The following is a 17,836-nucleotide window of genomic DNA, read 5'->3' as shown; positions in this document are numbered from 1 at the left end:
TAAGATTGATAAACCCCTGGCCAGACTTATCAAAAAGAAAAGAGAAATGACCCAAATCAACAAAATCATGAATGAAAGAGGAGAGATCACAACCAACACCAAAGAAATACAAACAATTATAAGAACATATTATGAGCAACTCTATGCCAGCAAATTAGATAACCTGGAAGAAATGGATGCATTCCTAGAGATGTATCAACTACCAAAACTGAACCAGGAAGAAATAGAAAACCTGAACAGACCTATAACCACTAAGGAAATTGGAGCAGTCATCAAAAATCTCCCAACAAACAAAAGCCCAGGGCCAGATGGCTTCCCAGGGGAATTCTACCAAACATTTCAAGAAGAATTAATACCTATTCTTCTGAAACTGCTCCAAAAAATCGAAATGGAAGGAAAACTTCCAAACTCATTTTATGAGGCCAGCATTACCTTGATCCCAAAACCAGACAAAGACCCCATCAAAGGGCGCCTGGGTGGCTCAGTTGGTTAAGCGACTGCCTTCGGCTCAGGTCATGATCCTGGAGTCCCGCGATCGAGTCCCGCATCAGTCTCCCTGCTCAGCGGGGAGTCTGCTTCTCCCTCTGCCCTCTTCCCTCTCGTGCTCTCTGTCTCATTCTCTCTCTCTCAAATAAATAAATAAAACCTTTAAAAAAAAAAAAAAAGACCCCATCAAAAAGGAGAATTACAGACCAATATCTCTGATGAACATGGATGCAAAAATTCTCACCAAAATACTAGCCAATAGGATCCAACAGTACATTAAAAGGATTATTCACCACGACCAAGTGGGATTTATCCCTGGGATGCAAGGTTGGTTCAACATCCACAAATCAATCAACGCGATACAATACATTAACAAAAGAAAGAACAAGAATCATATGATCCTCTCAATAGATGCAGAAAAAGCATTTGACAAAGTACAGCATCCTTTCTTAATGAAAACTCTTCAGAGTATAGGCATAGAAGGTACATACCTCAATATCATAAAAGCCATCTATGAAAAACCTACAGCGAATATCATTCTCAATGGTGAAAAACTGAGAGCTTTCCCCCTAAGGTCAGGAACGCAGCAGGGATGTCCACCATCACCACTGCTACTCAACATAGTACTAGAAGTCCTAGCCACAGCAATCAGACAACAAAAAGAAATAAAAGGCATCCAAATCGGCAAAGAAGAAGTCAAACTCTCACTCTTTGCAGAATATAGGATACTTTATGTGGAAAACCCAAAAGACTCCACCCCAAAACTGCTAGAACTCATACAGGAATTCAGTAAAGTGGCAGGATATAAAATCAATGCACAGAAGTCAGTGGCATTCCTATACACCAACAACAAGACAGAAGAAAGAGAAATTAAGGAGTCGATCCCATTTACAATTGCACCCAAAACCATAAGATACCTAGGAATAAATCTAACCAAAGAGGCAAAGGATCTGTACTCAGAAAACTATAAAATACCCATGAAAGAAATTGAGGAAAACACAAAGAAATGGAAAAACGTTCCATGCTCATGGATTGGAAGAACAAATATTGTGAAGATGTCAATGCTACCTAGAGCAATCTACACATTCAATGCAATCCCCATCAAAATACCATCCACTTTTTTCAAAGAAATGGAACAAATCATCCTAAAATTTGTATGGAACCAAAAAGACCCCTCATAGCCAGAGGAATGTTGAAAAAAAAAACCAAAGCCGGTGGCATCACAATTCCGGACTTCCAGCTCTATTACAAAGCTGTCATCATCAAGAGGGTATGGTACTGGCACAAAAACAGACACATAGATCAATGGAACAGAATAGAGAGCCCAAAAATGGACCCTCAACTCTATGGTCAACTCATCTTTGACAAAGCAGGAAAGAATGTCTAATGGAAAAAAGACAGTCTCTTCAACAAATGGTGTTGGGAAAATTGGATAGCCACATGCAGAAGAATGAAACTGGACCATTTCCTTACACCACACACAAAAATAGACTCCAAATGGTTGAAAGACCTCAATGTGAGACAGGAGTCCATCAAAATCCTAGAGGAGAACACAGGCAGCAACCTCTTCGACCTCAGCCGAAGCAACTTCTTCCTAGAAACATCGCCAAAGGCAAGGGAAGCAAGGGCAAAAATGAACTATGGGGACTTCATCAAGATAAAAAGCTTTTGCAAAGCAAAGGAAACAGTCAACAAAACCAAAAGACAACCGACAGAATGGGAGAAGATATTTGCCAATGACATATCAGATAAAGGGCTAGTATCCAAAATGTATAAAGAACTCATCAAACTCAACACCCAAAGAACAAAGAATCCAATCAAGAAATGGGCAGAAGACATGAACAGACATTTTTCCAAAGAAGACATCCAAATGGCCAACAGACACATGAAAAAGTGCTCAACATCGCTCGGCATCAGGGAAATTCAAATCAAAACCTCAATGAGATACCACCTCACACCAGTCAGAATGGCTAAAATTAACAAGTCAGGAAATGACAGATGTTGGCGGGGATGCGGAGAAAGGGGAACCCTCCTACACTGTTGGTGGGAATGCAAGCTGGTGCAGCCACTCTGGAAAACAGTATGGAGGGTCCTCAAAAAGTTGAAAATAGAACTACCATATGATCCAGGAATTGCACTACTGGGTATTTACCCCAAAGATACAAAGGTAGGGATCCGAAAGGGTACGTGCACCCCGATGTTTATAGCAGCAATGTCCACAATAGCCAAACTGTGCAAAGAGCCAAGATGTCCATTGACAGATGAATGGATAAAGAAGATGTGGTATATATATACCATGGAACATTATGCAGCCATCAAAAGGAATGAGATCTTGCCATTTGCAACGACGTGGATGGAACTGGAGAGTATTATGTTGAGCGAAATAAGTCAAACAGAGAAAGACATGTATCATATGACCTCACAGATATGAGGAATTCTTAATCACAGGAAACAAACTGAGGGGTGCTGGAGTGCTGGAGTGGGGGTGGGGTGGGATGGATGGGGTGATTGGGTGATAAGACACTGGGGAGGGTATGTGCTCTTGTAAGCGCTGTGAAATGTGCAAGAATGTTGAATCTCAGATCTGTACCTCTGAAACAAATAATGCAATATATGTTAAGAAAAAAAAAAAGAAGAAGAAGGTAGCAGGAGGGGAAGAATGAAGCGGGGGAAATCGGAGGGGTAGACGAACCATGAGAGACAATGGACTCTGAAAAACAAAGTGAGGGTTCTAGAGGAGAGGGGGGTGGGAGGATGGGTTAGCCTGGTGATGGGTATTGAGGAGGGCACATTCTGCATGGAGCACTGGGTGTTATGCACAATGAATCATGGAACACTACATCTAAAACTAATGATGTAATGTATGGGGATTAACATAAGAATAAAAAAAAAAGAGTAAAGAATAGAATAAAATGTTAAAAGTGTTTAAAAAAAATAAAATATAAAGCACATGTAAAAAAAAAAAAAAAAGACTAAGCTTAGGCCCTGGACAGCTATTAATTACAAAAAAAAAAATGAGAAAATAGCATACCTTAAATCTAATGTTTTATTAAAAGTGCAAATGTATTAATGAAATCTTAGGCAATATTCCATTTTATTTGAGTGCATAAATGAAATGTTATTTTCATTCTCACAATCATCTCAGACAACAGATAGCCCAACTGAGTTAAAGTTGTATATTCTCATTTTTGCTAAACAATTTGTTCATAGGAAGGCTATTTAAAACAAACATATTCTAAGCCATTCATATGTCAACCGATATTTCTAAACAAAAGCAAATAACTTTAAAATGAGGTATTTCGATCAATTTCAATCCAAATATGGTTTTCAATAGCAGAGCACAAAATTACCCCTCATTTGAACGAAAATCTCAAACTTTGGGATTATTTGTTTCTGCATGTTATAGGCTGTTTATTGTGAAATCCACAATCCTTTGATATTTTCTTAAACAGATGAAATTTGCCTTCTTCCCCTAGGGAAATGCCAGACTATAATGATATCTGAGAAATACGATTAAATTAGTTTAATTACTTCATGTCAACTTGATAAGTCACTGCTCTTTCATGCAAAAACTGCCACTTGTAATTTAATGACTGTCCATACTGTTTCAATTGATTAAATGTCTAATACACATAAAACATTGAAAGAAGTTCTGTATATCTTACAGTAGTTCAGTGGAGAAGTCTTGTCCCAGGGGTATGTAAATCTGAAGTACAAGAAACCTCTGGATCAGTCCAACTAGAATGAGATGGGAAAATATACATTCATATGTTCAAACCATTTATATGTGCATATAAACCAACACAATCACACACCATCAGCAGCCTGAAGCTTTTAGCGTTTCAGTAATATAGCACAACTGTAATAGCACTGCCCATGAGTTACAACTTCATTATAAAAGCAAAAAAGTTGATGAAAATCAAATCAAACTCTGACAACAAATGTTGCCTTTTAAAGTCCCACCTGTGGGCTTGGTGAAATTTTTATGAAAATTTAAAAAAATAGTAATTTTTTACTTACTGTTTTTATTAGGTTGCAAGAGAATGTACACATAGGACAGCATTCAATAGAAACCGATAAAATTGAACTACAGATTCCCATCAAGGCAGCCATAAAAGCATGTGGCAATTATTTTTATCCATTGACAGTTTTAACTGAACTAAACAACTTAATAAAAAACAACAGATCAAGAAAAACGATTCTAATTATGACAACTACAGCTGAAGGTTTGATGAGCTATATCTAGTTCATAGGATTTTAAATGTGTCCACAGTGAGATGGATGGAGGAACATATTTTCATTTATAATGCCTTTTGTTAATTTAACATACTTTTAATTAATTCAGTGCTCACAAACTGCAAACTGACTGCTTTCATTCCCCATCACCAGCTTCATCTGAATTAAAAATATCTGAAGAAAAACCAACCCCCACGGCACTTTTAATAGCTGAAGGCTACAACTGTTTCGAAAATCAATTGATTTTATATTATCTCTTCAGACCCATTCACTTAATTCCTTTTCTCTTAGGTTTTGAACTTCTGCTTGATATCTCAATTATGATGCTCCTAATGGATGTTTTAGAATCACTTCCTCCTAAAACGTGCTTTTAGAAACTTATTTCCTCATGTGGGACTTCTGTAGGAAATGGAACTGTTCTGACTTATCTGTGAACCTCTCATAGAAATCTTACAGTACAGGGCAACAGGAGAGGATAAAAGAAGGCTACTGGTCTAAAATGCGTATTATTTTCTATTTATTCCAACTCAGTAGACTTAACAAATTTAAGTATTTCAAAGTAATAGTATGTGTATGTTTGTTGTTTGTGTGTGTGTTTTAACAACACATGTTTGGGTAATCTACATGTATGTTCTGGTTTATAATTCCTTTGGGAAACTGTTTTGCAACATTCCTGAACAACTTAAATAGTTCCTACATTTTACCCAAAATTTAGTTTCTACAAAACAAACATATTTGGTCAAGTCTACTTAATATCTTTTAAGTCAAACATACAATGATAACTTCTACTTATAATGCTAAGCTTACAAACTGCTTGAGAGAGCCATCCATAGAGTAGTAATAGAACGGAAACAGGGGATAACAGGCTCTGACCTTTGAAAATTCTCTAGGAACTGGATTTTACCATGTTTATGGGAAAAGCCAGTGAGGCAACCCTGAGTTCTGGACTATAAAACCAACAGGAGATACCAAAATGAGGCCAACTTCAATAAATCATCATTAATTTCTCTCCTGCATCTTCCATTGATTGACCCTATGGCGTTTTTCCATCGCACAATGGCCTCTGTATATAGAGCTGAGAGAGCACCTGGATAAATGAAATCAGTCTTTACAAAGGTCCCTAAGTTGTGTTACAAATCTCACTGAATCAGCACAATTTTCTTCAAAAACAATGAGCTATGCTACACATACAGGGCATTTTCCTATGAACATTTTTAGATACGAAAGACACTTGCCCTCAAAAAAAGAAAGCTTTGTAATTCAACTTTCTCACATACAGAAGCTCTAGTTTCCAAAAGGCTTCACTTCTAAGATTAAAAGAAGTATGACAATACCATATGGTGACGATCTGACAAAGAAAAAAATACTTTAATCACATTTGACATACACTGATCCTGTGTGTCAGAAATGCTAAATAAACTCTATAGTAATATTTTTTCCAGTGGCCTAGTAAATTTAAACTGACTCTTCGTGTCTACATTATATTGAAAATCACTAAGTAATGCTGAATGTGAACTACTATTAGTCAAAAAATGCCCATCAAGTATATAAAATTCATAAAAATTTAGTCTTTTTACTGAAATATGCAGGTTTCTACAGTTTCATAATCTGTTCTCTGCTGAGATAAACTACCTCTATTTTTAAGGGGTCAAGGCCTTTTTTCCTTTGAATCTTTTAAAACGCATTTAACTGGTAAAACACCATCAGGTTTTTAAAGAGTGGTTTTATACTTGCTTCATTATAGCCAGTGACAGCTGTACACCAACATACACCACATGTACATCTCACAAGTGTTTGTTTCATCGTCCACGAGTTTGGGATGAGAGCACAACACAGTCATCCTTTACAGGTGCCCTGCCAAGTCATGACTGAAGCTACTTCCTGCTTCCTAGCGCAGTCCCAGCACGAACAGCACACTGAGGTGAAGTCTCCCACTTCAACCCAGAAGACAGGAAACAGGTATGCCTCTATTCTGGATCATTCCATATTCCTTGGGCATATCAGAAGATCTCTCTGGGCTCTTTTCCTTTCAGGTGAAAAACTGGGCTGGGCAAATTAGATATATACCTCACAGGATTATGTGTATGAATTAAATTAGATCTATCATTCAAAAAAAGACTTACTGAGCATCTACTACATGCCAGACTCGAGGCAGATGTTTTTGTAGTGAATAAGACAGACACTGTCTCTGCTCTCTTGGAACCGATATTCTAGTTTCAGGAAGGAGAAGGTCAGGGTGCAATGAAAATGTATAATCCTCGGTCACTGGAGGGAAGACGAGTGAGGGTTTTCTGGGAGAAATAACACTGGAATTCAGCTGGGAAGAAAGAGCAGGGGTTGAGTGGGCGAGGGAGATGGAGGAACAAATGTTATAGGGAGAGGGAATACTCCATCATGTGATGAAAAAAGCCATGGTGGAGTGGATGAATCTAAAGATATAAAGGACTGGTAGGGGACACAGAAAGGGAAAAGCAGCAGGAGGTGATTCTGGCAAATAGCTAGGATCTCAATCATTCAGGGCCGTGAAGGCCATGTGAAGGATATAGGTCATCCTAAGATCAATGGGAATCCACTCATATATTCATTAATTTATTCCACAAAGATTTACTGAATGTCTACTATGTGTCAGGAACTATACTAGGTGAACAAAATAGACTAAATTTCTGTGCTGGGGGTGCTTACCTCTGGCAACTGTGAGAAAAACAATAAAAAAAAATCTCTAAGGAACAAATAGCATGTAAAATGGAGATAAGTACATGGGAAAAAGTAGAGAAAGGTAAAAGGGATCAAGAGCGTGGAAGGGCTATAAATTACAGGGCGGGGTGGGCTGTCATTGAGAAGACATTGTACTAAAGGCCTACAGAAGAGGAGATGGTGAGCCACGCAGCTATTTGGGAAAAGACAGCTCTAGGCAGAGGGTTACCAGCTTGTGCACAGGTGCGAAGGTGATAGGGCACCAGGCTACGTTTGAAAACAGCAAGGAGACCTGTATGGCTGCAACAGAGTGAACAACAGCAAGAGTAACAGGAGATAAGGTCAGAGAATTAAGAGGGTACCAGATACCATAGGGTCCCACAGATCTTTGGTTTTCACTCAGAGATGAGATATTTTCAGTAGCGGAGAGCCTTACATTTGCAAGTATTGCTCTAGCTGTGAAACTGACAACAAACTGTAGGGAAGCAAGTAAAAAAAACCAGGTGGGCCAATGAGAAGACGAATGCATGAGATGTTCCAAGCATGAGATGTGGTGGCACTGGCGGCGACAAAAAGTCGTAGTCAGACTCGAAGTCTAACCAAAGAGAGAACCAACAAAATCTTCCTGATGGACTGAATGAAGAGAAAAAAAATCAGACTGATTGAAGTTTTTTGTCAGAGCTACTTGAAAAGACAGGTTGCTAACAATGGAGATATGGCTATCTGTAGCAGCGGGAGTAGTTTGTAGGGTAAGGCGGTCCAGATAGAAATGTCATCTAAGCAACTGAAAATACAAGTCTGGAGTTTGAGCGAGAAGTCTGATTTGGAAATACATTTAAGCTGGAGTAAGACAGATATGGTATTTAAATCTATGAGACAGGGCGCCTGGGTGGCTCAGAGGGTTAAACGACTGCCTTCGACTCAGGTCATGATCCTGGAGTCCCGGGATCGAGTCCCGCATCGGGCTCCCTGCTCCTTGGGAGCCTGCTTCTCCCTCTGACCCTCCTCCCTCTCATGCTCTCTGTCTCTCATTCTCTCTGTCTCAAAAAAATAAATAAAATCTTAAAAAAAAAAATAAATCTATGAGACAAGCAGCAATAATCAAAGGAGTAAATACAGGTAAAGAGTGTCAAGGGTCAGGTCTATAGGCATTGCAATGCGAAGCTGGGTTGGGGAGAGAAAGAACATGAAAGGAAACTAAAAAGGAAGACCAGTGAAGTGGAAAGAAAACTCAGATGATGGGCATCCAAGGAGGATGGTGTCAACTTGTTAAATGTTGCTGATACGTCAAGCACGATGAGGGCTGAGAATGAGCCACTGGATTCAGGAATACAGAGATGACTAGTGACCCTGACAAGAGCACTATCAATAGAGTGGTGAGGTCAAGATCGTTGAAGGGTTTTAAACAAAGCAAGTCATAATGACATTTATTTTAAGAAGAATAACAAAGTGGGAGTGGGAGTAGGTTGGGGGGGGCTCATAAAGATGACCTCATCCTCATCCTCCAGAGCAGCTGAAACTTAGATAAACACAAGGCTTCAGGGATGCTGATCCCAAGAGACACACCTTAAGATTCAGATGCCACTGGCGGAGAAAACAATGGATTCAAATAGGAGTCTCAAAAAGATTAAGTCCTGGGGCAGACCATCCAAATGACAGATGTTTGCGTGTGACACTGCTGCATCTCATATGGGCAGCTCCACAGCATGATCCAGGATGAAGAGCAGCATGGATTTATTGGTATAGTTGGCTAATCATTTACTTAATCTGCTTATGAGGGCGAACTGGTTACAGTTAGAAATTATAACCCAAACTGTGATAGTTTCTTAATGTGGCAAGGTAACAAACTTACTTAACACCAACTACATACGATACACCAAGTTAGGGTACAGAGTGGATGGTGCAAGATTCCTGCGCTGGAGAAGTGCACAATCTGATCATCAATATCACGCTTTCCTCTATTTGATAAGATGTAGTGTAAAAAACAAACAAAACTCTGACATTTAGAGATGCTCAAATATAATTCCGAAATATCACCATTTAAAATGAAAAGTTAAACATACTTACTTTCATCATTAAGCTTTTTTCCTAACTACCTAATATAGTGGGAAATACATATGGGGTACCTAATGTCAAGTTTGCATAAATAAAGTGGATGTTTACTCTTAAAATAGGAATACGTAATGGTAACTGAGCTAAATTTAGAAATGTTAATGGAAAACCAATTCTCTACTCAAGACATGCCATTTAATTTAACAACTTCACACAGAAGGTCGTTTTACACAAGTGAAAATAGCTATAAAGTTCTGTTATCAAAAATTACAAATAATTAATCTTAAAGGCATTAGTACAGGGCAGACTCTATAAGCTGTTTCATTTGTTACAGTACCACACATGCTACCAAAGAGCCAGATTAATTTTTAATTACAGGGCATTGTACAAGAAATACATTAGAAGATTCTTTTGTTTCTTCCAATTAAAACTATCATTTTTCCTTTTACAAAGCAATTATAACACATTAAGCTTGTTTTGTTTCTAAAAAAAATCTTAGATAAATGTAGGAAAAGGATGCTTGTCTTTAGTCACTGAGACTTTGAAAGAGGGGAAAGCTTTCTCAGATCCAACTGAGAGAGGTTACCAGAACTGATTTGATTTTATCAGTGACATGATTATGTGCACAGACGCAAAGGGCAGTGCATAGAAGGATAGGCCAACCAGAGAACACTGGTTTAGAACAAAGTCACACTCCTGCAAATCAGATGTATCCATCTCACAAAGTCAATATCCTTAAAAACAGATGGACCATGGCTCCTGTAACAAGAATGACCTACAATTTCAGACATATTTCTCTGGCTCATCTTAGTTCACCTCATTTATAAGTATATAAATTTTTGTGGAAATGAAAAAAAAAACTCTGTTGTTTAAAAGGAACTATGAGGAAATCATGATGTTTAAAGTGGTAGTAAATTAATAAAATTGATTTTAACAAAGATTACACTTTCTCTTTGAGGTTCTGTTTTATTTTAGAAAGAAACACTGGCAAACTATTTTAAAATTAATCATCTTCCATCTATAATTTCTATGGCTCGGTTTACATCTTAGAAATCTATAATATGCATGCAGTAGCGTGAAGTGGTAGATAAAGCAGAGCCTGTGAAAGTTTAGAAAGCCGAATTAAAACGAGAAAATCAGTTACCAAGAACAGGTCTTTTCATAGCACCTGGTACACAGTAGGTGTTCAGTAAATGTTCTTAATTAATAAAGGAATAAATAAGGAAATGATCAACATAAAAAATAACTGGCTGCTTACATTTAATAAATCACCTGAAATCTATAGTTAACACATAGGATAAAGTTGATGAAAATCGGACGAATTATTTTGAAAAATTATATATCTTAAATTGCCATCAATTTACTCAAAGCCTAATTTGGTGGCAGAGCCTTGAATCTTAACCTCAGTTCTGCCAATAATTGGGCTTCTGATTGTAAATTCAGGTTCCTTCTGCTTTAAAATGATGTTCCTAATTTCCAAAGTAAGAAAGAACTGAAAATCTACTCTTTGGGTTTTTGTTGAAACACATATTTGTATTTATATTTATACATATTAGATATTAATATTCTTGAAGGTAAGGTCACTAAGTAATGCCTTCTATGGTAAATAAAATCTAAAAAAATCTAAAAATCTAAAAAAAAAATACTTCTAGATTACGAATCAACAGTGAAGCAAAATACATATATAACTTAATATATATTTATATAATATTTATATATACATGAAGTCTGGCATAAGGTTAATTTCTAAATTAAAAACAGACCTATCACTTTAAGTTAACAGATGCCAGTAAAAGCCAAACTAATGCCTGTGTGCTAGACTTAAAAGTATAACTTTAAAAATCAAATGTTAAGCTTTAATGTCAAAAATTTTACTTACGGATTTGCTTATTCTCCTTTGGTAACTGAATTTTGTTTGTTCGGCTGCTGCCTTCCAGGACAAACACAAAACTTTTAACTTCTTTATCAAACTCCTATAGAACAAAAATAAAAACAGTGGTAATTGGTGTATATTTTATTTGGCTTCTATCATAAAATTGGAGCTGCAAACCCATAGGGGGAAAAGTCCCAGATTCAAATGACTTAAGTCAGGCCTTGATGATACTCTTACCCTGAAAACTGCTGGGAACTGGATTCAGAAGCCCCACTCTATCACTTGATAAGTCCTCTATCATATCAAGAAACTCTTCCTCCAAATGATAAGAAATTCCCTAGTTTCAGGGATTCCCAAGTTACTAATTTAGAGTTTCCAGAATTTAGTTACCCTTCCTCTCCTTTAATCAACATATTCCTGTCTAACAGCACAGGCTGAACATCACTCCATGTTACCATATACAAAATTACCTAACCTATGTTGTATTCAGTCTGCAAGTTCCTGGGTGTCTGGCCATGGCTCATATGAAATTAATCATCGCCTTATTTTACTAGTGCTCTAACCTGAAGTTCTATATGTCATCTACTGAAAATCAGTACTAATTAAAGTGTCACAATTAAGGTGACCTTTTTTAAAAACTATGGTAGGAGAGGGGCGCCTGGGTGGCTCAAGTCAGTGAAGCATCTGCCTTCGGCTCGGGTCAACATCCCAGGGTCCTGGGATCAAGCCCTGCATTGGGCTCCCTGCTGAGTCGGGAGCCTGCTTCTCCCTCTCCCTCTGTTGCTCCCCCTGCTTGTGCTCTCTCCCCGTCAAATAAATAAATAAAATCTTAAAAAAAACCCAAGAAACAAAAAACTATGGTAGAAGAAACAAACAGAACAAAACCAAACCTGAAAATAAAAAATCTCCTTAAAAGTGACAGTCCGATTTCCATGACTCAAAGTGGTAATGTAAATGGTTATTTTTTCATTTTGAAGCAAATGCCCAACCTGAGTATAAAGACCCATTATAATATTTCACAGATCCTCCCAATCTTCCTCTCTGTATATGTTAAGAAATGCATTGTAACTAAGGCTGCTGAGCATTAAATAACATTTAAATAAATCTGTATTATATCCATCACAACAGCATCTCTCATGTATTTGAAATGAACACACATAGACTGACTATATTATTCCATCTATACACAAGTTGGGCATATACTTAAAACCTTTCAACAGCTTACCCAAATCATCAACATGGTCCATAAACCCCCACCTAGTCTAGTTGCTGCCTGGTTTTGCAAACTTCAATCTCCTACCTTGCACTCTCTCTCTTCTCTGTATTCTGACCTTAGTAGCCTTCTTACAATTTTTTTTTTTAAAGATTTTATTTATTTATTTGAGAGAGAGAATGAGAGAGAGAGCACATGAGAGGGGGGAGGGTCAGAGGGAGAAGCAGACTCCCTGCTGAGCAGGAAGCCTGATGTGGGACTCGATCCTGGACTCCAGGATCATGACCTGAGCCGAAGGCAGTCGCTCAACCAACTGAGCCACCCAGACGCCCGCCTTCTTACAATTTCTTAAAAATTCTAAGCTCTCTCCTGCACAAGGAATTTGTATGTGCTTCTCCCTTTGCCTGAAACACTCTGGTCTCCACCAGCCCTACACAGTGCATAGTTAGCTCTTAGAAATCCAATGTCATTTCCTTGGGGAAGCCTTAAATACGCTCCCTGCTCTATACCCTCCACATCACTGATCTCTCATTCACAGGAAGAGCTGTATAATTTTAAGCAAGTTGTTTACTCTCCCCATGACCTCAGTTTTAGCATCCAGAAAACTGGCATAAAGTACCTATCACACAAGGCTACTGTATAAATATATGTAATGTGCTAAAGCTGGGCTTGGCAAACAGTAAGCACTCAGTTAACAGTAGCTTTAAAAAGTTACCCATAAGGTCCACAGAAAGACATCTTTCTCCCAGTTGAATAGGAGAGGAGTGAAAGAGAAAGGGATAGGGATGGATATAGGTTTTTAGGTCTGGTGGCATCAGGCTGAGGTAGTTTCTATCTGATGGCATCAATTTTCCCTGTGAAATGGGGCATGAGGTCTTCCAGTGAGTCGGTAAAGAGGGCCTGTACTTGTGGATTGGGGAGGGGGGTAGAGAGTTGGGGGTTGAAAACTTGAAGATAATGGAGAAATAATCATTTGAGAGACTAAGAGAACATACGAGGAGAATTTTCTAGGTTGTTCAGGTTGAATTTATAGTATTATTAATCTGAGAGGCTATTGATTTTTTTCTCCAAAGTTACTGAGGGGCCCAGAACTCTGCTCAGAAAAGACAGATGGCTGGGGATTCAGACATGGTTGGCCTCTGCAAGGCCAGCATGATGAAAGGACAAAGAGCAAGGGCATTCAAGGTTTTGCCTGGGAAGTGAGTGAAATCACAGACTCTGGATTCTGGGCTGAAGAGGAGAGGAAGCGAAGATAGAGAAAATACATGCCTAAATAAAACTAAGCACTGGGGAAGTAGAAAGGCCAATGGCCTCAAGGTCTCAATTAGGTTGAAGAACAAATACAGTGAGACTAAGTGAGCAAGCAGCCTTAAGAACTGAATGAAGCTCAGGGTCGGAGAGAGATGTCTCAAGGTGTGTCTTAGTCATCTCAGAGGCCCTGCAGTTTACCGTGATAAGGGACAGGGTGTGACAGTGGGAACGGGGACTGACAGAGAGTGGAATAGGTTATTAGTGATGAAGAAATCAAGAAATGAGCAGCTCAGGGTTTGGAGAGTTTCCTCACAAACACTGAAGTCACCTAAAACAACAGCAGGACTTGGCCTACAGAGAAGGGTTATGAGCTGAGTGCCAAAGTCTTGAAAGGACTGAGGAGTGGTTTCTGGGAGAGCTGCAGCCAACAGGGTCATGAAAGGGTTTTTGAATGAACAGTAAAAACAGTTCTGAAACCTTATCAAACCCTTTTTCTTATAACCTTCATTCTCCTTTCTCTCCAGGATTTAGATGGCTCTAACTTCAAACACTTACTTTCCAAATCACAGATGGACTGCCAAGGATCTTCCATTTTGCTCCAGGATTTTTGCCCTGGGCACTAAAGATTTCAACAAATGCACCTCCCTGGAAAATAAAAACATGTTTAAATTAAAGTGAAAGACAATGCTAAACAGGAAATACTATCCACCACACAGTCTATAACCACTGTTCCAGGCATCTGTCCGTTAAATAGATCTGGGAGGAAACATTACCCCTGTTATTAACTCCTACAGTATACCTTGATTGTACTTAAGCCACAACCACTCTGATTTTAAAAATATATATTTTTTTAAAGAATGATAAACATTAAATTGTGCCATACAAACTCTACTCTCTCTCGATGTGGGGTTCATTTACTTGCCATGTATAAATCATGCTTACAAAACATTCTATTCATCTTTGACTAAAGGGTTTAAACTCAACTTCAGAGCCAGGCTAACAAATTCTGGTAAGTTATCTGTGGCTATAAGCTTTCCAGTCATACTGACCCAAGCTCCGATACCAGCTTTGACATTTATTAACTATCTGACCTTGAGAGTTATTTAACCTCTTGATTCTCCATCTGTAAAATGGGTTGTTGGATTACACAGGATAGTACACATAAACCATCAAACACAATACCTTGTATGTAGCAAGGGCTCAATAGTGCCAGCAATAATTATTCAAAAAAAGGGCAAATTGAATATTTTGGTACTGGTTAATAAAAAAGCTTGGGAACGAGTGGGCGTTAGGGTTTGATTCTTATTCTGAGCATTCCCATCTTTTTATATATCTAATATAAACTGATATGGAAATCTATAAAATTTGTATAAGAAAAACAGAGAATCATTTGTATAGACATGCTCTGTGTTCCCTATTGCAAACCTGAGAACATGCAAGGCCATGCTTATATAAAAGTACTAAACACATTACTGAATATCCAGAAGCTTTAATTATCAAAGAAAGGAATTAAGATGATTATCTCTGAGGAAGAGTTAATTGCAAGAAATTGAGAATATGAAATGAAAACTAAATATGGTTTTCTTTTATGGTCTGTTTTAATTATAAGCAGCACATGAGCAAATCTGTCTGATTTTTGTAAAGAATTTCCAGCTTTTAAGTTTTCTCAATAATATAAAGGTATTTTTGCTTCTGAGTTTTAAAACCATCACTTTAACTTAAGACACTAAATTTCTTCTTCCTTAGGCAGTATTATGTGCAAACTGTGTGTGGTTAAGAATTACTATAAATTACTATAGCTTCTGGGGTTAGGTCACATATCAATAAAAATTTTAAATTTGAGGCAGTTTTGTTTGTTTGTTTTTTTAAAGAGAAAAATCCTTATACCTGGTGGAATACCCATCCCCTCTTCCTTCTGCTTTCTCCTGTTTTCCATTGTGGGCATATGCTTTTTTATAGTAACATATTTTACCTAAATTGAGAGGAAAACTCTCTTAAATTGTTCTAACACATTTAATGATATCAAATGGGAGTAGAAGAAAGAGAACAGCAGACTACTTGAAGGACACTAATAGGAAGGCAAGTAGCATTTGGTAAAAAGGTAGAGGTAATCAATGGAGGGCTGGTCCAGCACAGGGACAACTGTAAACAGAGAATGTAACCTCAGGTAGAAGTAGGAGGGAAGGGGGCGCCTGGGTGGCTCAGTTGGTTAAGCGACTGCCTTCGGCTCAGGTCATGATCCCAGGGTCCTGGGATCGAGCCCCGCATCGAGCCCCGCATCGAGCCCCGCATCGAGCCCCGCATCGAGCCCCGCATCGAGCCCCGCATCGAGCCCCGCATCGAGCCCCGCATCGGGCTCCCTGCTCAGCGGGAAGCCTGCTTCTCCCTCTCCCACTCCCCCTGCTTGTGTTCCTGCTCTCGCTGTCTCTGTCTCTGTCAAATAAATGAATAAAATCTTTAAAAAAAAAAAGAAAAAAAAAAAAGAAGTAGGAGGGAAGGACAGGAGACTAGGGTCAAAAAAAGCAGTGGGTCCAGTGGATTCAGGGGTCCAGTGAGGTGAGAAGAGCAAGCCACGTTTTGAAGACATTAAGATACTCAAGGTGACAGAGGAAGACCCAGAAGCAGTTTCTCCACTGTGATCTTTGGACCATGTGCATCAGAATCAACTGGGGCAAGTTTTTATAGATGTTCTCATTTACTAGATGGGGGGTGAGGGTCAGGAAATCTGCATTTTCACAAGTACCCCAAAAGATCCTAACCTACCCCGGTGTTAGAGAATCACTGACCCCAGTTTTAGGGAAAAAGAAAATAGCACGTAGATAAATGCTTATTTTTTCTTGGTTTAAGCCACTCATGCATTCACTCATTCACTCTACTCTAAATAGCTTCTAAGCCATCAGTGTGCATCAACAGTGAGTGCCCAAGGAACTTGTTAAAACTCAAGATGTATGGGCCCTGCCCTAAGATTCTGATCCAGAGGTCCGATGGGGGTTTAAGATCTGCATTTTAATCAGAGTCTCAGGCAATCCATACACCTTCAAAAGAACTGAGCTGGAGATTGAACAAAAGCCAAATCATACGCCCAAACCGTGGTTGCTTACTCCTTTTTTCTTCCGGGGTCGAGACGACTCATCCAGAACTTCTTTCTCACCCAGAAAAAAACCGTGTTAAGGGGGAGTGGGGAGGGAGCGTTGTCCTCACCCTGAACACGAACTACCTCACCCAAGAGGAGAAAGCTGTAGACGGCCGTTTCGGGTTACCTGGTACTCATTTTTGAACATTCCCGCAGGGGGCCCGGGGCTTGGGGGACACGGAGTTCAGGGCGTCCAGCGAGTGGCGTGACCCTGACGGCTGGAAATCGGCGGGCGGGAGCCCCAGAGCCCGACAGCAGGGAAGGGCTTCGCGCGTCGCCCCGACTCTTCTCAGCCCCCGGTCAGCTCCACGTCGAGCCCCCGCCCCGCACCATCGCAGCCCCTGCCTCCGGGGTGCCCGGGTGTGGGAGGGCGCAGCTATCTGGGCGGGCTTCGGGCGGCCCTGGGGAAGTGATTGTATGCGTAACCTACGTAACGGGGCGCCCAGCCACAGAGCCACGGACAACCGCCCGCTCGCCTGGGAAAGACGGGCGCGCTCCCGCCGTCGCCCCGCCCCCGAATTCGATCGGAAAGGGGCGGGGCCCAGCGGCGCCTGCGTTCGGACCGCGCCCATCGGCTCCCACGAGGCGCCTGCGCGTTGAGCTCTGTGTGCTCTTCACCGACGGATAAATGAGAGTACGCGGTGACGTAGGCGTTGCTCAGGCAACTCAGGGACTCTCCTGGAGATGGTGGGCCGCCCAACCTGTGACCCGCGCTCTCTAAGGTCGTGAGCTCTGTCTGCGAAAAAGCCTAAAATGAGCCTGGTTTAAGAGCTACCGCAGGTGCTGGACTCTTCTAGTGAACCTGTCAAGTCGGTTTCGTCTCTCTTCTTTGTAAACACTGATAACTGGTAGGTTGCTGAAGGGAAGAGTCGTGGAAACATGGAACCCTCACATGGCC

The 17,836-nt window shown here is 39.8% G+C and overlaps 1 protein-coding gene across 13 annotated transcripts in view; it reads right to left on the bottom strand.

Moving 5' to 3' along the window:
- The window catches only part of CFAP20DC (CFAP20 domain containing), a 270,624-nt gene extending 253,215 nt beyond the window's left edge, over positions 1-17,409 (bottom strand). For 3 of the 13 annotated variants that reach the window (XM_045862039.3, XM_064594310.1, XM_045862040.3), the window contains exons 1-4: positions 17,066-17,405; positions 14,361-14,450; positions 11,348-11,441; positions 4,152-4,224 (exon numbers count right to left, since the gene is read on the bottom strand). In XM_045862039.3, the coding sequence (XP_045717995.1) occupies positions 4,152-4,224; positions 11,348-11,441; positions 14,361-14,450; positions 17,066-17,086 (278 nt within the window). In that variant the 5' untranslated portion in view covers positions 17,087-17,405. Of the gene's footprint in view, positions 1-432; positions 647-4,151; positions 4,225-11,347; positions 11,442-14,360; positions 14,451-16,906; positions 17,017-17,065 lie in introns of those variants that run through there. The other 10 variants (XM_064594315.1, XM_045862042.3, XM_045862046.3 and 7 more) reach the window with 8 other exon arrangements.
- Positions 17,410-17,836: the final 427 nt, after the last annotated feature.

Source organism: Mirounga angustirostris, unplaced genomic scaffold, assembly GCF_029215605.1.
Source record: "Mirounga angustirostris isolate CCGP_5_RB_7025 unplaced genomic scaffold, mMirAng1.0.hap1 SCAF_1, whole genome shotgun sequence".
In the NCBI taxonomy this organism is placed as follows: domain Eukaryota; kingdom Metazoa; phylum Chordata; class Mammalia; order Carnivora; family Phocidae; genus Mirounga; species Mirounga angustirostris.
Note: the sequence above shows the minus strand (reverse complement) of the source record. Positions and strands in the feature narration are given on the sequence as shown.